The sequence below is a fragment of the Podarcis liolepis genome, assembly GCF_965112155.1.
Source record: "Podarcis liolepis genome assembly, chromosome: 3".
Classification (NCBI taxonomy): Eukaryota; Metazoa; Chordata; class Lepidosauria; order Squamata; family Lacertidae; genus Podarcis; species Podarcis liolepis.
The window spans coordinates 118,409,499-118,433,052 of NC_139557.1; the positions used below are offsets into that span (position 1 = coordinate 118,409,499).

The following is a 23,554-nucleotide window of genomic DNA, read 5'->3' on the forward strand; positions in this document are numbered from 1 at the left end:
GCTCCTTTAGAACAAGCAGGCTCTGCGTCTCTCCCTCCTCCCCAGCAAGGAAACCACGATAGTAACCACTCTGAGACAAATCAAGAAAAAGTGTGACCAACACTCTCCCCCAACAAGCACAGTGAGGTCAAAACACACACACACAGAGAGAGAACTGGCCCTAAAGTTGCAGGGCGCTGGAAGTCGCAGGGGCGCTGGGGGAGTGAATGGGAAGCAAGAGAAGGAGAACGATCCCTCACACACACACAGACACACAGAGTGTCAATTCTAAAGTCGCAGGGGCGCTGGGAGAGTGAAGGGGAAGCAAGAGGAGAAGGAGACCTCTCACACACACACACACAGAGTGTGGATTCTAACGTCGGAGGGAGAGTGAAGGGGAAGCAAGAGGAGAAGGAGCCCTCACACACACACAGACACACAGTGTGTGGATTCCAACGTCGGAGGGAGAGTGAAGGGGAAGCAAGGGGAGAAGGAGCCCTCACACACACACAGACACACAGAGTGTGGATTCTAACGTCGGAGGGAGAGTGAAGGGGAAGCAAGAGGAGAAGGAGCCCTCACACACACACAGACACACAGTGTGTGGATTCCAACGTCGGAGGGAGAGTGAAGGGGAAGCAAGGGGAGAAGGAGCCCTCACACACACACAGACACACAGAGTGTGGATTCTAACGTCGGAGGGAGAGTGAAGGGGAAGCAAGAGGAGAAGGAGCCCTCACACACACACAGACACACACACACACAGTGTGGATTCTAACGTCGGAGGGAGAGTGAAGGGGAAGCAAGAGGAGAAGGAGCCCTCACACACACACACACAGACACACAGAGTGCAGAGTGTGGATTCTAACGTCGGAGGGAGAGTGAAGGGGAAGCAAGAGGAGAAGGAGACCTCACACACACACACACACACACACACAGAGTGTGGATTCTAACGTCGGAGGGGCGCTGGGAGAGTGAAGGGGAAGCAGGAGGAGGAGAACGATAGATCAAGCACACACACACACAGCCCCTACAGTGGCTAATCCAAAATCGGACAGCAAAAAACTGCAGGCAGGGACAGAGAGCAGGGGTTGTTTTAAAGCAGCCAACTCCCGCTCTGCTTCTCTCCCTCCTCCCCGGCTCCGCTAGCTGACAGGAGCCGCTTACACCCGCTTTGCTATTTCAAAGCGAGCCACGGACTGCTCACGACTGCAGCAGATTCCCCCGCCATCTGTAGGCATTCGCTCCATAACACGCACAGACATTTCCCCTTACTTTCTAGGAGGAAAAATCTGCGTGTTATGGAGCGAAATTTACGGTAACTGGAGCTGATTATTCAGGATCCACTGCCTTGTGGGTGCCCATAGGTCATTGAGAGTGGTATTTAATGCTGCTGAAGGCACATCAGGTTTATTGATTTCTATGGGTGTACTCTGAGTAGGACTCAGAATTTTCTGAAGGGTGTTTTCTGGGATTTTGAGAATGAAAGAAGGAACTCAGGGAGGTGCCAGGGAGGAGGTGGGACTGAAGAGTCGGGAAGGGCTATTGCTGCCCAGTGATCAAGATCCCAGATTCAGTCATTGATCTGGGTCTTTCTTTTCAACTTTAATTTACATACATTAATTCATAACATAGCCAACTATAATTGCAGATGCCAATTAAAATAAAATACAAGCAGAAAATGATATCTGAAGTTAAACACATAGGATCACATATCCATGCCACTTTCAATTTGTTTGTTTAGACATTTCTCTCCCAACTTTCCCCAAGGAACTCAAGGCAATATACATCTTTTTCTCCCATGAGCCCATGTCTCCCAGGTCTTAGACTAATACCACGCTGGTGCCTTTGACCTTAGTTCCTTGGTCACCACTACCTAAAAGGCCCTCTGCCTGCTTCCCTGTAACCTTGCCTCTCCCAATGAAGGAACCGCCAGAAGGTTATTGGAAAAACGCCTGCCCAGGAGCGGTGCCAGCATCCCAGGCACCCGGTGCCTTTCTCCGGAGGTCCCTCTCTGTCTGGAATCCCCCTCAGTCAAGAAAGACCATTGATAAACGAACCCTCCCTCCTGAGAGGAGCATGCTAGCAATCTTCTGGCAATCCATCACAGAAGAGGACAGTCCGTATTCTAACTGCTACTTTATTAAGACTGTACAAAAGCATGCCTGCTCGCCTGAGCAGTACAGGATGCGAGTCTATGACACTACTCTGCTTCTACCCAGAAGCAGAAGACAACTCACAGTAACTCCATCCAGGTTAAAATTAGAGCGCTGAGAACTGGCTCAGACTTCCTGTCTCATGCTCAGATACATCATATGATGTAAACAATCTGGCTGCTTGCTCGCAGCTGGTGGGAACTAAAATCCCAACACTTGGAGCTGGACCTCCGTGTCCGGGCTGAATGATAAAGGTAAATATGCTCCTTCAGGTATACTTCCACAATGGGATCTTTGACTGGTTAGGAAGACTCCAGGGAGGAGAAAGAAATCAGCAGTGGAAAGGAGAAACAATGTTAGGAAACCAGGTTGGTGCAGGAGGCTCAGAAATGGACTGAGGAAAGAGTATCTTTTGGGGGGGGCGGGGAGGTAGTGTCGGTGGCTACCATGAGTGGGCTAAGCTCATCCTCATGCTGCTTATAATTTCCTCCCCCTCCCCCTTTGGCTTCAACCCATGCAGAATAAACAAGGGCTTGTGGGAATTGCAGTTCATGGATGATGGGAATTGTAGTCCAACAAAAATCGGAGGGTCACAGGTCCACTATGCCTGATGTCAAGACAAGATTGCTTATCCATCAACAGTTCTGATTCAACTGGGACATCCTGGAATTACAGAAGCTATCCCAGTTTCTGATTGGATGTCCCGGTTTTTGTGCTGAGCTCCCTCGCCAGTCAGCTGGCTCTTGTGAGAGCTCAGTACCCAAAGACAAATGTCTTTGGTGAAAAATAAGGTGGCTTCGCTTTAGTCCATGGAAGCAGAGGAGGAGGGGGAGCTGCTGGTGATGCAGGTCAGGCTGCCCCCACTGGACCCATTCGCCATGCTTCCTCTGCCCAATGCTGCCCCCACTGGAGGGGATGGAGACCCACTGAAGAGGGGAAGCCCCAGCTCATTTGCCCGGGAGTATGGCACTGAAAGGCGCAAGTCTCAAGTTAAACTGGCAGAATGCTGGAGGGTCTGAGATTTTGTTATCTAACAATCCATCCATGTTCCCTGTGCTAATGTTTGGTTGTCTGCCTGAAATTCCAATAAAATGGGCGACCTTCCGGTGTGTCATAGCTTAGAAACACTGAACAGAACTGAAACCTGGATTCCAGAAACAACTGAACCAACCGTTTGCCAAATTTACCTCCGGATCTTCTGTTATGGTTGCCGGTGCACAGAGACATTGGAGGACAGCCAGTGCTAGCCCTGCTCAAGATATGCTATAAACTGGGCAAAGTCGGTATCGCTTCATATAAGTAACAGTGACTTTATTTATTCAGCTAAGAGCTATCAGTTCCATATTTGCAGAGAGTCATTTTGATATTTAGGTATAATCATGCCAATGGATATTACTGAATTAGTAGCATGTAATTTAAACAAAGTAATCAATGAGTTTTCTTTATATATTAATAGATGGGAGTCATTTAACCTGCCCTTATGCGGAAGGGTTAATACTCTCAAACGAACATTATTCCCAGAATAATCTATAGTGGGAGTAGAATTCCAGTTCATATATGTAGTAAATATTTCCAGAAAAGGAATTCCTTAATTAGGAAATGTCTATGGGGTTCTGCAACTCCAATAATATCCTTACTAAAAATGTAATTATCAATTAAAAAGTGAGGATTTGGCATTCAAGAAGGATATTGACCAGAGGGGCAGAAGAGGGCTGTCAGATGATTAAGGCTCTGGAGACCAAGAGTTGCTCCAGGCGACTCATTAGATGACCTTGTTGAGGACTGGAATAACTGGCTCTTGGCAGCCATCGATGAGATCGCGCCTAAGCGCCCTCTGCGACCCTGTCGAAACCGGGCCCCTTGGTTTACTGAGGAGCTCCCGAAAATGAAGCGGGATCTAAGACGGCTAGAGGGAGCATGGCGACGGACTCGTGACGGAGCCTCAAGAACATCTTATAGGACGCTTATGAAAGCCTATGAGACGGCTATGAAAGCTGCTAAGAAATCTTACTTTGCAGCTTCCATTGCATCCGCTAGCTCTCACCCGGCACAACTATTTAGAATAATTAGGTCAATAACGTCCTTAGAAGGACAAGCAAATTTAAGCACAAATTCGACCCACAGCTGTGAGGCATTTGCGAGCGTTTTTGCGGAGAAAGTCCTGTTGCGCCGCCGTGACCTCGCTGCCAATTTAGATACAGTGACTGAACTGGAGGCCCCTCGACTGACTTCAGGTCCAGTGTGGGACCATTTCGATCGTATACTTCCTGCTGATGTGGATAGATTCATCCAAGTTGGTAGGCCCACCGCCTGCCTCCTTGATCCGTGCCCGTCTTGGCTGATTAGGGCGTGTCTAGATGTCGCGTAGTCCCCCCTGCTTGAAATTATCAATTTGTCCCTTGCCACGGGGACATTCCCAGGGGAACAGAAGGAAGCAGTTGTGTGTCCGCTCTTAAAGAAAACTTCACTAGATCCTTTAGACCTATCCAATTACCGCCCAGTTTCAAATCTTCCATACCTGGGTAGGGTAATTGAGAGAGCGGTTGCTGAACTGCTTGATAGGTTTCTGGAGGAAACATCGGCTTTAGATCCATTTTAGTCCGGTTTCTGTCCTGGTTTTGGGACCGAGACAGCCCTGGTTGCCCTAACAGATGATCTCCGTAGACAACTGGATCAAGGCGGGTCAGGACTGCTGATCCTTTTAGATTTGTCAGCAGCCTTTGACATGGTTGATCATGATCTTCTGGACCACCGCCTCGCCGACGTGGGGATACAGGGCATAGCCCGTAAATGGCTGTGCTCTTTTAACTCTGGTTGGGGACAGAGGGTGGCACTAGGGAGGGAAATGTAGTCATGCCACTCCTTGGTGTGTGGAGTGCCGCAGGGCGCAATCCTTTCCCCGATGCTTTTTAACATCTTTAGGCGCCCCCTTGCCCAGATTGTCCGGAGCTTTGGGCTGGGCTATCACCAATATGCTGATGACACTCAGCTCTATCTGCTGATGGATGGCCACACCGAATCGGCCCTGAACACACTTAGCAGATGCTTGGAAGCTGTTGCTGGATGGTTTCATGGGAGCCGATTAAAACTAAATGCTTTGAAGACAGAGGTCCTATGGCTGGGTTGAGATGGCATGGGGATGAGGGACCAACTCCCTTCTCTTGCGGAGGCCCAATTAGTGCCATTGCCTTCTGTTAAGAGTTTGGGTGTAATCCGTGATGCCTCCCTTTCCATGGAGGCGCAGGTTACAGCAACAGCCAAGGCGACATTTTTCCACCTTCGCCGCATCAAGCAGTTGGTCCCTTACCTTTCCCGCCCCGACCTGGCCACAGTGATCCATGCAACGGTCACCTCCAGGCTTAACTACTGTAATTCGCTCTACGTGGGGCTGCCCTTGAAGCTGTCCCAGACAATCCAGCGGGTGCAGAATGCTGCAGCGAGGCTCCTCACGGGGTCTCTGCCATGAGAGCATATTCACCCAGTGCTTTTCAAGCTGCACTGGCTCCCGGTGGAGTCCAGGGTCAGATTTAAGGTGCTGGTTTTGACCTTTAAAGCCCCTCACAGCTTAGGACCCTCATACCTACAGGACCGCCTCTCCTGGTATGCCCCACAGAGAGCCTCAAGCTCCATAAATAGCAACACCCTAGTGGTCCCGGGCCCTAAGGAAGTTAGATTAGGTTCAACCAGAGCCAGGGCCTTTTCAACTCTGGTTCCTGCCCAATGGAACGCTCTGTCTCATGAGACCAGGGCCCTGCAGGATCTGATTTCTTTCCGCAGCGCCTGTAAGACAGAGTTGTTTCGCTTGGCCTTTGGCTTGGAGCCAGTTTGATTCCATCCCCCTCTTTCTTTTTTCTTTTCCTTTCTCCTCCTGTGATGAGGCTACATTTTAATATTTTAATGTTTCAATATTTTAATGTTGTATTTTAATTTGGTTTTTAAGTTGTATTCATTCAACTTGTTTTTATTATTGCTGGTTAACCACCCTGAGCCTGGCCTTGGCTGGGGAGGGCAGGGTAAAAATTATTATTATTATTATTATTATTATTATTATTATTATTATTATTATTATTATTGAGGTCTTTAAGCAGAGGCTTGACAACCATATGTCAGGAGTGCTCTGATGGTGTTTCCTGCTTGGCAGGGGGTTGGACTCGATGGCCCTTGTGGTCTCTTCCAACTCTATGATTCTATGATTCTATTATTATTATTATATTTATTAAAGTTTCCACAATATTACATAATGAAAAAGAAAAAAGAAAAAATAGAAAATAAAAAACAGTTAAAAATAATTCCATCTTTACATTATCTTTCATTTACTTGTTTCCGGCATCTCCTCATACCTCCTTTTTTTGTATTCCAGTTCAATTTATTAGTTCAGCAATTCCTTTCCCTCCTTATTATCCTGATCTTTAATCTTCATATATTATAACATTAAATTTTTACCTATTAAAAATCCTATTTTTCCATATTCTTTTGAACCATTACAGCTAGAAACCACATAACTTCAATCCAACATCATTCTAACATTCCTTAATTTTGCAATATTTCTGTAAATAGTATTTAAATTTCCTCCAATCTTTTATTATTATTATTTGGAAGATGGCTGAAGGAGTTGGGTATGTTGAGCCTGCAAATGAGGAGATGATAGGAGATATGATAGCCATCTTCGAATAACACAAGGGCTGTCACATGGAAGAGGGAGCAAGCTTGTTTTCTCCAGCCTTGGAGGGTAGGACTCTAACCAATCGGTTCAAGTTACAAGAAAAGGGATTCTGACTAGATATTTGGGGAAAATTAATGAAAGTAAGATCTTAACCCGAGGTACTATTTCTGAATTAGCGGAGTCTGTAACCTGAAGCGTATGTGACCCCAGGTACCACTGTAGATACTAGGGCCCCTTTCTCATTTCTGCATTTTTATTTTTATTTTACATCTGTTGTTCTTGTTTCTGTTTATTTATTATGAATGCTGGAATAAAACCACTAATTTGTATGGTGTGGTGTTTTTTTTTTTGGGGGGGGGGGTCACAAAATAGGGGAGGAGCACATAAAAATACAAGCCTCACACAAACAAGCATATTAAGCAAAAATGAATCCAAAACTACAGGCCAGAAGAAAAGCAAAAGGAAAAGATTATTTCTTTGTAGGTACAGTGGTACCTTGGTTCCAAAATGCCTTTGTACTCAAACAACTTGGAACCAGTGGCGTAGCGTGGGGGGTGCAGGGGGGGCCGGCCGCACCGGGCGCAACATCTGGGGGGGCGCGCTCGCACTCGCAGCTCTCTGCCCCTACCTGGCTCTCTCTCTCTCTCTCTCTCACTGCAGTGCTGGCTGTGCGAATCCAATCCGAGCCGCTGGGTCGCTGCCCACTGTGGAGGGGGTGGGTGCCAGGCGTGCGGTGCGGAGAGAGAGCGAGGGACTATCTGGGGGAGGGACAGTGCAGCGGCCGCCTAGCGCAGCGCTGAGCGCGGGAGAGAACCACACCAGATCAGCCCAGGCAGCAGCAAGAAGAAGCTGGCAGCGGCGGCAGGTTAGGGGGCGCAAATTACTTGCCTTGCCCCAGGTTAGGGGGCGCAAATTACTTGCCTTGCCCCGGGTGCTGACAACCCACACTACGCCGCTGCTTGGAACCCAAACGCTGCAAACCTGGAAGTAAGTGTTCCGGATGGCGAACCATTTTCAGAAGCCAAAGGTGCTCCGTTTTGAGTGTTCTACTTCCGTTTTGACTGCCACACTTCTGTTTTGAGTGCAACACTTCTGTTTTGATGGTTACGCTTCCGATTTGAGTGCCGCACTTCCGTTTGGAGTGTTACGCTGAGGTCTGGCTGTTTTTGCTATTTATTTTGTGTCTTTGTTTTTGCGGCTCTTTTTGTTTTGTTTTTGTGACCCAGTTCAGCTACTGATTGACTGATTGTGTGACTGCAGTACATTGTTTATTGCTTTCATTTTATGGATCAATGGTCTCGTTAGATAGTAAAATTCAAATTAAACTGCTGCTTTAGAGGTTGTTTTCAGAAGTTTGGAATGGATTAAACCATTTTGCATTACTTTCTATGGGAATGTGTGCCTTCATTTTCGAACGCTTTGGCTTTGGAATGGACTTCCGGAACAAATTAAGTTTGACAACCAAAGTACCACTGTACTGCAACTGTGGTTGCATCATACTGCATTAAAGCAAATCTCCTAAACAACATTCCACTTCCTTTCCATCCAGGTGCCGTGAACATGGCAGCTGATTCTGTGAGATGACGGGAAATCTGTTAATTGATATGGAATTGGAAAAACTGCACCCAAAGTACAGCACACATTGTGATTGTTTGAGAAAGGATGTTCTCCAAGATGAATAAATTGCCTAGGATGAGTTAAGAAAAAGGGCGCATGGACGGTTCAAATGCTGACAATTGCAGGAAATACCTGTTTGCAGCATTTCCCACTCAGATGCACAAATGTGTGTTTCAGCATCTTTTTGGCACGGCAAAACTATAAGTAGAGAGAACCTCCTTGTTCCATCCAAACTCCACTTCCTTCTGCCTTAGAGTGCCTTCCCTTTGGCAGAGATCTCAGAGGAAACTGCAGCCATGAGGTTCCTTTACCTGAGCTTTGCTCTGGTCTTCATCTTCTTCCACGTTGTTGCAGGTAAGAGGGCACAGGGAGGGAGCATCTGCTGCAAATGCAGAAGGTCTCAGGTTGAGTCCCAGGTATTTCCCCATCCAGAAACCCTGAACTGTTGTGTGTCAGTGTAGACCATTCTCTCTTATGTGTAGTATAATTCTTTATTATTTTTCCCCAAACATATTCACAATGATATTCCCATCAAATAGTCACATTGTTTCATAAATTGACTTCCTACCCCCACAGAGAGCCCAGTGTAGTGTAGTGGATAAGAGCAGTGCACTCGTAATCTCGTGAACCGGGTTTGATTCCCCTCTCCTCCACATGCAGCTGCTGGGTGACATTGGGCTAGTCACACTTCTCTGAAGTCTCTCAGCCTCATTCACCTCACAGAGTGTTTGTTGTAGGGAAGGAAGGGAAAGGAGAATGTTAGCCGCTTTGAGACTCCTTTGGGTAGTGATAGAGCGGGTATTAAATCCAAACTCCTCCTCCTCCTCCTCTTCTTCAATGTTTCTACTCAAACACTTTCTACTGCATTATATCTTTATCTATAAAAAATATTCTGTACTAAAGTTATTTTATTATTTTTCCTCCATGGCTTTTATCCTGCCCACAATTTCATCTGACTACAATTTCTTTTTTAAGTCCACAAAAGGCCTCCATTCTTCCATTCATCATTGTGATCTCTTAATTTCTGTGCATATGATATTCTAGCTACTGTACATAAATAGTTTCAGGCTTTTGGGGAATAGCCCATTTCAACATGTTCTTCATTTCATTATATATTGTTTTCCCAAAACCTTTAGCTTATTTGCATGTCCACCACATATAGAAGAATGAGCCATCTATTTGCTTACATTTCCAACATTTACTTCACGCATTTTTATACATCTTGGCCAGTTTATTTGGCATTCAATAAGACCTGTACCTCATTTTAAAATGATTTTCTATAAGTGTATATGGAGCAGTAAATTTCATTTCCTTTTTCCATGACTTCTTTTCCAAGATTGATGCAAATGATAGATCGTTTTGGTCATACTTCTTGATATTCTATAAATTGGACAAAGTCAGAATTGCTTCCTGGAAGTAAAGGTGTCTTTATTGATTCAGCTAAGAATTATCAGTTCCATATTTGCAGAGAATCAATTAGATATTTAGGTATAACCATACCAAAGGATATCACCCAACTAGCCGTATGTAATATAAACAAAGTACCTAATGAGGTTTCTTTATATCGTGATAGAATTACAGAATCATAGAATTGGAAGGGACCACAAGGGTCATCTACTCCAGCCCCCTGCGACGCAGGAATCTCAGCTAAAGCATCCCTGACAGATGGCCACCCAACCTCTGCTGAATAACCTCCAAGGAAGGAGCGTCCACAACCTCCTGAGGGAGACCATTCCACTGTTGAAGAGATCTTACTTTCATTAATTTCCCCCCATATATCTAGTCAGAATCCTTTTCTTGTAACTTGAACCAATTGGTTAGAGTCCTACCCTCCAAGGCAGGAGAAAACAAGCTTGCTCCCTCTTCCATGTGACAGCCCTTGAGATGGCTATCATATCGCCTCTCAGTCTCCTCATTTGCAAGCTCAACATACCCAGCTCCTTCAGCCATCTTCCACATAAGGTTCGGTCTCCAGAGCCTTGACCATTGGACAGCCCTCCTCTGCTCCTCTGGTCAAATTGATAATTACATTTTTAGTAAGGATATTCTTGGAGTTGCAGAACCCCATAGACATTTCCTAATTAAGGAATTCCTTTTCTGGAAATATTTACTACATATATGACCTGGAATTCTACTCACACTATAGATTATTCTGGGAATTATGTTCATTTAAGAGTATTAACCCTTCCGCACAAGGGCAGGTTAAATGACTCCCATCTATGATTATATAAAGAAATCTCATTGATTACTCTGGTTAAATTACATGCTACAAATTCGGTAATATCCATTCGTATAAGTATACCTAAATTTCTAATTGACCCTCTGCAAATATGGAACTGATCGTTCTTAGCTGAATAAATAAAGTTGCTGTTACTTATATGAAGCGATACCGACTTTACCCAATTTATAGAATATCTTGAGCAGGGCTAGCATTGGCTGTCCTCTTATGTCTCTGTGCACCAGGAACCATAACAGAAGATCTGGAAGAAAATTTGGCAAACGGTTGGTTCAGTAGTTTCTGGAATCCAGCTTTCTGTTCTGTTCAGTGTTTCTAAGCTATGACACACCCGGGGCTTGCCCATTTTACTGGAATTTTAGGCAGACAACCAAACATTAGCACCGGGAACATGGATGGATTGTTAGATAACAAAATATCAGACCCTCCAACATTCTGCCAGTTAAACTTGGGATGTGGGTCTTTCAGTGCCATTATCCCAGGGAAATGAGCTGGGGCTTCCCCTCTTCAGCCCCCGGTTGTTGTTGTCTCCTCCTCCTCCAGTGGGGGCCGTATTGGGCAGAGGAAGCATGGCGAATGGGTCCAGTGGGGGCAGCCTGACTTGCATCACCAGCAGCTCCCCCTCCTCCTCTGCTTCCATGGACTAAAGCGCAGCCACCTTTTTTTTCACCAAAGACATTTGTCTTTGGGTGCTGAGCTCTCACAAGAGCCAGCTAACTGGCGATGTAGCTCAGCACAAAAACCGGGACATCCAATCAGAAACTGGGATAGCTTCTGTAATTCCAGGATGTCCCAGTTGAATCAGAACTGTTGATGGATAAGCAATCTTGTCTTGACATCAGGCATAGTTGACCTATGACCCTCCAATTGTTGTTGGACTACAATTCCCATCATCCATGAACTGCAATTCCCACAAGCCCTGGTTTATCCTGTGTGGGTTGAAGCCAAAGGGAGAGGAAATTATAAGCAGCATGAGGATGAGCTGAGCGCGCTAGAGGTAGCCACCGACACTATCTCCCCGCCCCCCCCCCCAAAAAACATACCCTTTCCTCAGTCCATTTCAGTGCCTCAACCTGGTTTCCTAACATTGTTTCTCCTTTCCACTGCTGATTCTTTCTCCTCCCTGGAGTCTTCCTAACTAGTCAATGATCCCATTGTGGAAGTATACCTGAAGGAGCATATCTACCCTCATCATTCAGCCCTGACACGGAGGTCCAGCTCCAAGGACCTTCTGGCAGTTCCTCCATTGGGAGAGGCGAAGTTACAGGGAAGCAGGCAGAGGGCGTTTTAGGTAGTGGTGACCAAGGAACTAAGGGCAACGGCACCAGTGTAGTATTGGTCTAAGACCTGGGAGACATGGGCTCATGGGAGAAAAGGATGTACATCGCCTTGAGTTCCTTGAGGAAAGTTGGGAGAGAAATGTCTAAACAAACAAATTGAAAGTGGCATGGATCTGTGATCCTATGTGTTGAACTTTAGATGTCCTTTTCTGCTTGTATTATATTTTAATTGGCATCTGCAATTATAGTTGGCTATGTTATGAATTAATGTGTGTAAATTAAAGTTGAAAAGAAAGACCCAGATCAATGATTGAGTCAGGTATCTTGATCGCTAGGCAGCAATAGCCCTTCCCGACTCTTCAGTCCCACCTCCTCCCTGGCACCTCCCTGAGTTCCTTCTTTCATTCTCAAAATCCCAAAAAACAACCCTTCAGAAAATTCCGAGTCCTACTCAGAGTACACCCATAGAAATCAATAAACCTGATGTGCATTCAGCAGCATTAAATACCACTCTCAGTGACCTATGGGCACCCACAAGGCAGTGGCTCCTGAATAATCAGTTCCCGTTAGGTCATGGCTCCAGTCTGGGTTGAGTTCAGCCTATCCCACCCGTGTTCACATAACCAGCTGGGCAGTGGAACCCAAACTCTGCCTGGGTGCATGAAAAGCATTGGCTGCAGTTATCAACTCCTGGGACACAGGGATGAGAAACTCAGTCAAGAGGAATCTTGGGCAGATATGATGCGCTTCCTCTGGAGGTGGGCCATATAAATGCTTTTTTAAAAAAATCAATTTTAGATTTGCAGGTTAATATACGTTTAATTAGATGATCATCTGAACAGACTGATTTTTATTTCATTGTCTGCTTTCGAAAAATGGATTGATCAGGACCACTTCCACAAGCAAAGATCCAGAAGAATCAGCGTAGCCATCAGGCGTTCACACTGATGGATGTGGGCTGCTCACTGATGTCACTCAAGGGCACAGCATGGTGCATTGAAGCCACAGTAAGCCGGAAGAGTTAGACCAGATGGGCAGCGTTTGGTGAGTTCATTGATTATTGTCCTGAATAAAAGAAAGAAGGAAATCTGTAATCGATTGCACTTTCAGGAGCCTGGAGTCAGATTGCTCACCTTCAGGAGATGAGGGAAGATCATAGAATTGTAGTGTTGGAAGGACTCAATGGAACATTTAAGGCCACCCTGCAATGCAGGAATATGTAGCAGAAAGGAAGAGGACATGCAGGCCCAGCCCCAGAAGAGCTCTCAGAGGAATTTGCAAGATCAGTGCCGACATCTCCTGGCCCATCCTGGATATCAGGATGGGCCACTGGCAGCTGCTGGCTTTGAGGACTCCATCACAGCCTAGAATAGATCTATTAAATTATTTCTCATTTCCAGCCTCAGATTGCAGTTGCTTTTCAATTCATTTCTCCAGTATTTCTAAGAGGCAGAATGAACTACCACCATTGTGTGTGTCTGAAGAAGTGTGCATGCACACGAAAGCTCATACCAAGAACAAACGTACTTGGTCTCTAAGGTGCTAGTGGAAGGAATTTTTTTATTATGTTTTGACTACGGCAGACCAACACAGCTACCTACCCGTAATTATCACCATTGTTGGCATTCAAGAATTCCTCTCCTGGTTTGGGTCCTTAGGGACCATGAGGTTTCCAGCTCCGGGTCTACTGGATATTGTGATGTATTTTGGTACTTTAGGTGAGGTCTGGAAAGTGCAGAATGAAATGGGACTCTTTGTTGCCAAATCACATATGCGTTCTTGCAGCAGCAGCAGACGGCTGGTTCATCCTCATTTACTGAGGGTTGTCTTAACATTTTGGAAAGTTAGATCAGAGCCACCAGTTTTTACTGCCCATGGGAAGTGCAGCTTGCACAGTTTGGACCCATAAGAACATCTGTGGTATCAAAATTCCCTGTGCACAGAGGAAAACCTTGAGGCTCTAATGCTTAAAAGAAGATGCAGAACCTAGAAGTGCTGAATCCAACTTTTGACTTCTAAAAATAGAATTAATATGCCCTGAGCGTATTATCAGCTACTCTGATCCATAAACTGATCAGTGATTATTTCTTTTAGCACAAGCAAAGCCCTGCTTTCTCCAGTGAAGTCACAGAGTGTAGATCAGGAAACAGGATTAAAAATTAGCAAACATTTGCACGAGTGGGACCACCAAATCATGGATACAACTTACTCCTACAGCAGCGTTCATTAGGACCACAGGGGATGTTTGTAATCTCTCCAGAGGGACAGTTCACAGTCCTTGGGGCCAGGCAAAATCCTCCCAAGAATCCACACAATAGAGATTCACCTGTGCAAAAGAGAGGGAAGTAGATTTTCATCATTTGAGAGAACTCTTAGTGCAATACAGAAACGTTAATTTGACGGGCGTTTTGTTTTGAGCCTTGGAATAGCACTTCCAAGTATGAGAGCCTGAGGTCCTGGACTAGGAAATGGGAGACCAGCCTTCAAATCGAGCCTCATCATGAGGCTCACAGTGTCTCCTTGGGCCTCTCAGGGTTGTTGTGAGGATTAAATTAGGAAGATCCACAGAAGGCATCTTGAGCTCCATGGAAAAAAAGGTGGGAGATAATTGCAATGAGTAAATACATATTCAAAGCCTTCTGTAACAGCACGTCAGGATTATTATGTCCCATAATACCGATGGGGAGATCGAGGCTGAGAGTGAAAGCCTGGTTTACCCGAGGCCAGCTAGTGAGCTCAGGGTGGAGTTTTACAGATTTGGATTGTCAGGCACGGGAAGTCCTGATTTGACTTATGCTCCGGTCAACATCATCAATGTTACATAGAATGATTGATTTGGGGGGGATCTTATCGGTCCACATGGGCTTGCTGTCTGGAAGGTCGTCGTCCGAAACCTCATGATCGGTTGAGTTCCCGTTGCTCGGTCCTACCTCCTGCCCACCTAGCAGTTTGAAAGCATGTCAAAGTGCAAGTCGATAAATAGGTACTGCTGCAGCAGGAAGGTAAACAGTGTTTCCGTGCGCTGCTCTGGTTTTGCCAGAAGCGGTTTAGTCATGCTGGCCACATGACCTGGAAAAACTGTCTGAAGACAGATGGGGGCTCCCTCAGTCAGTAAAGCGAGAGGAGCGCACCAGAGTTGTTCGCAACGGGAATTAACTGTCAGGGGTCCTTTACCTTTACCTTTATATATATATTTATTTACTACATATTTATCTCTTTTGTGAAAACAAAACAAGTCAATGGATATCACTTGCCCCTGCAGCAGATTCCATTGTAGCCACAGGAGCCCCCTTTAATTTCTCCACTGGGACACTTTGTAGATGCTGGATAATGGCAGTTTCCTCCTGCTAGTTCACATATAAATTGCCCTGTGTAAAAGAGAAGTGAAATAAATACGTTTAAAGGGGGCAAAGGGGTTGCAAACTACTTTTTTCCAATATAGAACCCTGCGTATTTAATGGGATGACCAACTTTTACAGGCTTCTGCTGCCTCTCAACCTGCTAACTACTGTTTCATTGGCCAACATTAGCAAGGGTCAGATTGGTCCTCTTTCTCTGCAGACACTCCAGCTGATTCTTGAACCCTGTAAGGGGGCTGACACTTAGCTGCACCCAGCCACCTGGGTGGTGTATAAATCATAAAATTATGATGATGATGATTACTGCTCTTGGGATTTTTTCTGCACAGCTGCCAAACCGAAATTTTACAGGTTGCTAATGGAAGATGAGAAAAATGAGCAGATAATGCACCCACATACCCACATAACTGGCCACTAAGTCAGCCTTCCTTCCATTCTACTGAAGGTTCCCCTTTGCTTTCAACATCTGCCAATCAGAATTACTGCTGTTCTGAGCTTCAGAAATACCTTGCCTCTGAGAATGGTATTTTCTGTTATCTTCCCAGTAGTGTTGCCAATGTGTCTAGCTCAGCTCACACCCAACTGTGCTGGCTATAGTCTTTCTCGGCTCCCAGCCTGATGAGAAGAGGGTAAGGCCCACCCATTTGCCCAGTGGGCACCATCTCTTAATTGGCTATGCTCATGGGATCCTGAGGTGGCAACTGTGGGCATTCTTTAACAAAGAAACTTGCTGGGTTAGGTCTACAATGGAATCCTTCATCAGATTTTTACTCTTCATAGATCTAGGACCTCTGGAGTTAGGAAGGACTTGGGGATCATGGACACTAACTTTTCCAAATTCACAGCAATATAAATGACCACCATGGAACATGCCTTCTTGTTCATTCTGCATCCTGAACATTTCTGCTTTTGCAAAAGCCATGTATTCAATTTCAATATTAAATATATTGTTAAACACTTTCCTCCTCCACCACCCCTTTTTAAGAAGAAGAAGAAGAAGAAGAGTTTGGATTTGATATCCCGCCTTTCACTCCCCTTCAGGAGTCTCAAAGCGGCTAACATTCTCCTTTCCCTTCCTCCCCCACAACAAACACTCTGTGAGGTGAGTGGGGCTGAGAGACTTCACAGAAGTGTGACTGGCCCAAGGTCACCCAGCAGCTGCATGTGGAGGAGCGGAGGCGCGAACCCGGTTACCCAGATTACGTGACTACCGCTCTTAACCACTACACCACACTGGCTGCCGGATAGAATAGGGAGCAGCCAATTCATGCTGTTGTTCCACCTACAGCAGTTTCTCAGGGTCTCTGGCAGGGGACATACCTGGGATTGAAGCTGAGACCTTCTGCATTTCCAGCAGCTACTCCCTCCCTGTGCCCTCTTACCTACAACAACATGGAAGAGGATGAAGACCAGAGTAAAGCTCAGGTAGAGGAACCTCATGGCTGCAGTTTCCTCTGAGATCTCTGCCAAAGGGAAGGCACCCTAAGGCAGAAGGAAGTTGAGTTTGGATGGAACAAGGAGGTTCTCTCTACTTATAGTGTTGCGGTGCCAAATCCAGTAACTGTCAGCATAGCATCTGAACCCTCCAGGCCCCTTTCTCTTAAATCATCCTAAGCCATTTATTTATCTTGCACATCATCCTAAGATTTACCTTGTGGCTCAGTCAGCATCCTGATCATTTCTGCTTTTGCAAAAGTCATGTATTCAAATTCAATTTCATTATTAAATAGGTTTTAAAATACTTTCCTCCCCACCCCTTTTTAAGCAGCTGGATAGGATAGGAAGCTGCCGGGTCAGACTGTTGTTCCATCAAGCTCATAGCTGTCTACACTGAGAGGCAGAAGGTCTTAAGTGTTGCCAACCAGGGAAATACCTGGGACTCAACCTGAGACCTTCAGCAGATACTCCCTCCCTGTGCCCTCTTACCTGCAACAACGTGGAAGAAGATGAAGACCAGAGCAAAGCTCAGGTAAAGGAACCTCATGGCTGCAGTTTCTTCTAAGATCTCTGCCAAAGGGAAGGCACTCTAAGGCAGAAGGCAGTCAAGTTTGGATGGAACAAGGAGGTTCTCTCTACTTATAGTGTTGCCGTGCCAAAAAGATGCTGAAACACACATTTGTGCATCTGAGTGGGAAATGCTGCAAGCAGGTATTTCCTGCAGCTGTCAGCATCTGAACCGTCCAGGCCATTTTTTCTTAACTCATCTTAGGCAATTTATTCATCTTGCAGACCATCCCAAGATTTATCTGCAGAACAATCTTGCTCATCCTGTTCTCCTTCCATATCAATTAACAGATTTCCCATCATCTCACAAAAGCTTGTCACAACTTCATGGCACCTGGATAGAAAGGAAATGGCATTTCGGGTAACAGCTTGGCCATAGTGCAGTTTGATGCAACCTCTTTTGGTTGGACTGTTCAGTTTGACTGCAGTTGCCATACCTTCCAAGAAAGAAATGTTTCAGTGTGCTTTTCTCCTGGTCTGCACATTGTCTAGAAATTGGTAAGGAGATCTGGTTTTCATTTTCGTCTTCCTTTCTTGTCCTTTTCTGCTTCTGTGCCATGTTTTGTTTTGGTTTTTAAATTGTATGTAAGCTACTCTGGGGGCTTTTTGGCTGAAAAGCAGAGTACAGCTGATATAAAGAATTTAAACAATGCTTCTACTAACAGGTTTATCCTCTCACCTTCTGGGTGTTGTTCTTGTTTGTGTTTATAACTTATGAATGATGGGATATAGTAAATAATTTATGTGGGTGTGTGGGGGGAAAGCATCTAAAGGGGGCAATGGACATAAAACTATATGCATCACAATAACAAGCATGTGAAGCAAAATGCATCTAACAATAAGCATTTTGCTTAACATGCTTGTTTTTGTGTTGCATGTAGTTTTATGTACATTTTATGCCCCCATTCTCCCCCAAACAACCACATAAATTAATGACTTGATCCCATTGTTCCAACAATATAAGCAAGAAGAACAACAAATCTATAAAAAACACCCAGCACTCCAAAAATTTGAGGAGAAACCTGTTAGTAGAAACATTTTTAAAATTGTTTTGATCAGTTTTACTCCGCTTTTCAGCCAAAAGGTTCCCAGAGGGGCTTATGTACAATTTTAAAACCAAAAAACCAAACATAGCACACAAGCGGAAAAGGACAGGAAGGGAAGAGGAAAACAAAAAACATGAACTCCTTACCAGTTTCTAGACAATCATGGCCAGCTTATCCAGTTCAGGGCCAGGAGGTGCCTGATTCAGCTTGGCCTCCAGCAAAAGCAGATGCCTTGAGCCCTGCTTCCTATCTCTCCCTAAGAGACAGTCTGGTGGAACGGTCCATTAGGAGCTCCATCTTTCCTGCACTGCTTGCATCAAAGGATCATCTAGGATGGTTGCTGCAGAACTGCATGGCTCTTTTCTTCTGATGGGTGTGTGGAGCAGTGGGTTTTAGGGACTGGAAATTGTAGCAGGATTTCTTGCACTGGCTGTCTAGGGTTGTTGCAAATGGAGAGGTGGCAATACTCACCTAGAGGACAGGTTTAAGCACCTGGAGCAGTTTAACGACAAGCTTGGATCTGGCTCAGGATCAGGGAGACCCGCTAACCAATGACTGGAAGGGAGTAAGATTCAAGCGTGACCCTTTCAAGCTGCCGCACTCTGTCAGTCCTGAAATGTGAAGATGCTTGAGGTTGGTTTCTGAGCTCCAAAGCAGGCTGTCTCTTCCCATCAGATACACTCACCTTTCCCCTGCCACCATCGCTTGCAGTAGATCACAAGGTGAGCAACAGCTTCTGCCCCCTTTGCCATTTAACATCTACATCAGTGGTTCTCAAAGGATGTGTTGTGCCACGCTGGTATGTCAGGAAAGGATGGCATGTGTGGCCAGCAGATTCAAGGACAATCAAAGAAACATTTAGACATTTCAGTGTAGTATAGTATCAAAAAAGGCTCCTTGGCAGGTTCTTATGCAGCTTTTTTGTTTCATATTTTGGGGGTGTTCCATCATCCTATTATAAAGTAGTTGTGTTTTGTGTTATAAATCAAGCGCTGTGAGGAGTTGTTTGCTTTCCAATTTATTTCTTATCAATAAAATAAATTCAGTGTGGCATGAGCCAACTTTTATTCTGTTCAGCCTGGAATAGAGGAGACTTAGAGGAGATGTGATAGCCATCTTCAAATATCTCAAGGGCTGTCACATGGAAGAGGGAACAAGCTTGTTTTCTCCTGCCTTGGAGGGCAGGACTCAAACCAATTGATTCAAGTTACAAGAAAGAAGATTCTGGATAAACATATGGAAAAACCATCTGACAGGGCCAGGGCTGTCATTACCTGGGGGTGTAAGGGGTGCAGGGCTGAAGCTGCCTAAGCTCTTAACTATCTACCTGTTACAAAATCAGAAATAATTTTGATCAAGCTAGACAAACAAAATACATGTATACCTAGGTATTATCGAAATGTATACCTACTGTTTCACTAAAGTACTTTTGACTTTGTGCTGAAAGATGCATCGTGCCAGTAGCAGCACTTGTCATTCACAACGGCGCATTTTAATTTCATCACTTCCAGTTCAAATTCGTTTACAGAAATCGTTTGAAAAGCAATGCTTATTTTCGCTAGTTGTCAGCATTTTCTTTGACTAACTACTTTGTACTGGCATTTTCCAGCATGGGATTTAAATTTTCCATTTCTGCAAAAACGTGCCTAGAGCACATGCTATGAATTCCACGAGCTGCATTCTTTCCCCATTTAACGATGAATGTTAAGCGAGAAACACATTTTATGACAAATGCTAAGTGAGAAACGCTGGGCAAGTCCGTGGGGCAGGAGGTTGCAGGCAGGCAAAGGGCAGTGGCGGGGCGTGGTCGGCCTCGTTCAATGGTGCAGAGGTTTATTTGGGGGCTAAACTAAATTTGGGGGTGCTGGGTGGATCTTTGCACCCCGGTGGGGCATATGCAAAAGATGGCCCTGGTAAGAGCTGTTTAATTGTGGACTTTTCTTCCTTGGAGGTTTTGAAGCACAGTTTGGATGGCCATCTGTCATGGATGCTTTAGCTGAGATTCTTGCATTGCAGGGGTTGGAGAAGATGAACCATGAGGTCCCTTCCAACTCTGCAATTCTATCATTCTATGATACTAAGACGACTTGTTCCCACTGAATAATGTGATCTGCAATTAAATGCAAGTGGAAACTGCTGCTTTTCAGCTGAGGGACCTGATCCTGTTGTGGAGGAGCAGGGGAAGCAGTGCCATTTTTCTGGGAAGGAGCAGATGAGCTTCCTTCCTCCACCAGGAATTGCTCTTGCTGGGATACAGCAGATGACGTGCCTCTTTGCACAGGGACTTGTTCCTGCTGGGAAGGTGCAGCCAAGGTGTCCTTTTCTCAGGAACTTTTTCCAGACGTTAAGCAGGAGGAGATGCCATTGCAATCTGTTTTAGCACCTCTTGTTCTTGTGCTGAAAGAACAAGTATACCTGTGGAAGTATACCTGAAGGAGCATATCTATTTTCATCATTCAGCCCGGACTCAGAGGTCCAGCTCCAAGTGTTGGGATTTTAGTTCCCACCAGCTGTGAGTAAGCAGCCTGATTGTTTACATCATGTGATGTATCTCAGCATGAGACAGGAAGTCTGAGCCAGTTCTAGTGCTCTCAGTGTAAACTGGGTGGAGTTACTGTGAGTTGTCTTCCGCTTGTGGGTAGAAGCAGAGTCGTGTCATAGACTCGCATCCTGTACTGCTCAGGCGAGCAGGCATACTTTTTTAAAATAATAATTTTTATTAACAGGCCAGTCAAATCACATTAATTCCAAATCGCATCAGTTCCAAATTACATAGCCAAATTTTTAAATTTTTGTTGGGGGTACCCATGCTTCAAGCTTCGAATGGGATCCAAACATCACTCTTGCTGCTGCTTTGTTGTACACAGTTCTGTCCAAATAATAATCACAGTTCTATTCAATCTTCTCTTTTTTGTTTTCCTCATCTTCTTGTTGTTATCATATATTCCTTTCTTTGTGATCTCTGATAGTTTCCACAAGCGGGTTGAAAACAAACATTGTTATATCCTGTGTGGATTTTACACTCTTCCAAGAGCCATATCAAAATAGACAGACATCATTTCAACACCTCCGTACAAAACGTTTCCCACAGTCTGTCCTGATTTCCATAAGCCTGCCACTCTCATAAATTTTCTCAGGGGGCCCTGCCAGGCCGAACTCACATTCCGATATAGTCACGAGCCATAGTCCTCCTCCCCCTCAGTCCTCCTGTGGGCAGGCCTGCCATAACAATCTCTTTTTATGACTGTGTCACAGAGAACTTTCTTTCCTCTCTCGATGTTCCCACAAGCCATATCTTTGATTGGTAATTAATTTCCACACAGTTCTTAATCCTCCTGCTTGTAATCAGTAATTTGCAACGATTCTCTCTTGGGGGGAGGGCTATTGGATACATAAGACACAAAAAAAGAAAAGTCCCCCCCCCCTTTTCAGTCTTGCTCTGACATACCAATCCTTTGATGAATCTTCTTCTTGATTTATTGTTGAATCCAGCCCGTCGCTCCACATCACAGAGATCCCTTTAATTAGCAGTCTTTATTCCCGATCTTCACTTGAAGTATGTGCATTTGCTTCTTTTCTAATTGTTTATTTCGAGCTGCTGCAGCCAGTGCGCGATCAGAGACAGCGTCCGGAAGAGCCGGACCCACACAAGGGCTTTGTGCCTAGTGCCTCACCCCCTTCTTTCGAATCCGGGGGTGATTTATGGCCACAGCAGGCAAGGCAGTGTTCCCCATTCCATTGGGGCAACAAGGGAGGCTGCATACTCCCATATCAGCCTCTTAATTATCTCGTGTGAGCCGGAGAGATGGTATTGTCGGCCATCTTCCAATGCACCCCTAGCGGCCCGCCTTACTTTTGTACAGTCTTAATAAAGTAGCAGTTAGACTATGGACTCTCCTCTTTCTTCTGTGATGGATTACCAGAAAATTGCTAGCGTGCTCCTTTCAGGAGGGAGGGGTTGCTTAGCAATGGCTTCTCTGGACTGAGGGGGATTCCAGCCAGAGAGTGACCTCCGGAGAAAGGCCCTGGGTGCCTGGGATGCTGTCACCGCTTCCGGGCAGGCATTTTTCCAATAACCTTCTGGCGGTTCCTTCACTGGGAGAGGCAAGGTTACAGGGAAGCAGGCAGAGGGCCTTTTAGGTAGTGGTGACCAAGGAACTAAGGGCAATGACACAAGCGTGGTATTAGTCTAATACCTGGGAGACCTGGGCTCATGGGAGAAAACGATGTACATCGCCTAGAGTTCCTTGAGGAAAGTTGGGAGAGAAATGTCTAAACAAACAAATTGAAAGTGGCATGGATCTGTGATCCTATGTGTTGAACTTTAGGTATCCTTTTCTGCTTGTATTTTATTTTAATTGGCATCTGCAATTATACTTGGCTATGTTATGAATTAATGTATGTAAATTAAAGTTGAAAAGAAAGATAACACCCCTTCAGAAAATTCCGAGTCCTACTCAGAGTACACCCATTAAAATAAATAAACCTGATGTGCATTCAGCAGAATTAAATACCACTCTCAGTGACCTATGGGCACCCACAAGGCAGTGGCTCCTGAATAATCAGTTCCAGTTAGGTCATGGCTCCAGTCTGGGTTGAGTTCAGCCTATCCCACCTGTGTTCACATAACTAACTGGGCAGCGAAACCCAAGCTCTGCCTGGGTGCATGAAAAGCATTGGCTGCAGTTATCTGCTCCTGGGACCTGGGGATACGAGGGATATTGGGCAGATTTGATGCGCTTCCACTGGAGGTGGGTCATATATGGTCATAAATCCTTTTTTAAAAAATGAAAAAAATACATTTTAATTTGCAGGCTAATATGTGTTTAATTAGATGATCATCTGAACAGACTGATCTTTACTTCATTGTCTGCTTTCACAAATGGATTGATCAGGACCACTTCCACAAGCAAAGATCCAGAGGAATCAGCGTAGCAATCAGGCTTTCATTCCTATGGATGTGGGCTGCTCACAGATGTCACTCAAGGGCACAGCATTGTGCATTGAAGCCACAGTAAGCAGGAAGAGTTAGACCAGGCGGGCAGCGTTTGGTGAGTTCCTCCTGGCAGAACCCCCCTTTTCCTCTTACATTGATTATTGTCCTAAATAAAAGAAAGAAGGAAATCTCTAATCGATTGCACTTTCATGAGCCTGGAGTGGGATTGCTCACCTTCAGGAAATGTGGGAGTATCATAGAATTGTAGTGTTGGAAGG

At 45.2% G+C, this 23,554-nt stretch overlaps 2 protein-coding genes across 9 annotated transcripts in view; one reads left to right on the forward strand and one right to left on the reverse strand.

Moving 5' to 3' along the window:
- Positions 1-17,603, reverse strand: part of LOC310702760 (uncharacterized protein) — a 151,042-nt gene extending 133,439 nt beyond the window's left edge. For all 3 annotated transcript variants that reach the window (XR_014523592.1, XM_083494863.1, XM_083494865.1), the window contains exon 1: positions 17,217-17,603. Coding sequence is in view for 2 of the 3 variants with exons in the window: in XM_083494863.1 (XP_083350989.1) it covers positions 17,217-17,274 (58 nt within the window). In the remaining variant the exon portion in view is untranslated. The remainder of the gene's footprint in view (positions 1-17,216) is intronic.
- The window catches only part of LOC310702766 (uncharacterized protein), a 286,289-nt gene that overhangs the window by 48,548 nt on the left and 214,187 nt on the right, over positions 1-23,554 (forward strand). For 2 of the 6 annotated variants that reach the window (XM_083494883.1, XM_083494879.1), the window contains exon 1: positions 8,660-8,769. The exons of the other annotated variants lie outside the window; for them this stretch is intronic. In XM_083494883.1, coding sequence (XP_083351009.1) covers positions 8,712-8,769 — 58 coding nt within the window. In that variant the 5' untranslated portion in view covers positions 8,660-8,711. Of the gene's footprint in view, positions 1-8,659; positions 8,770-23,554 lie in introns of those variants that run through there. 6 annotated transcript variants of the gene reach the window in all.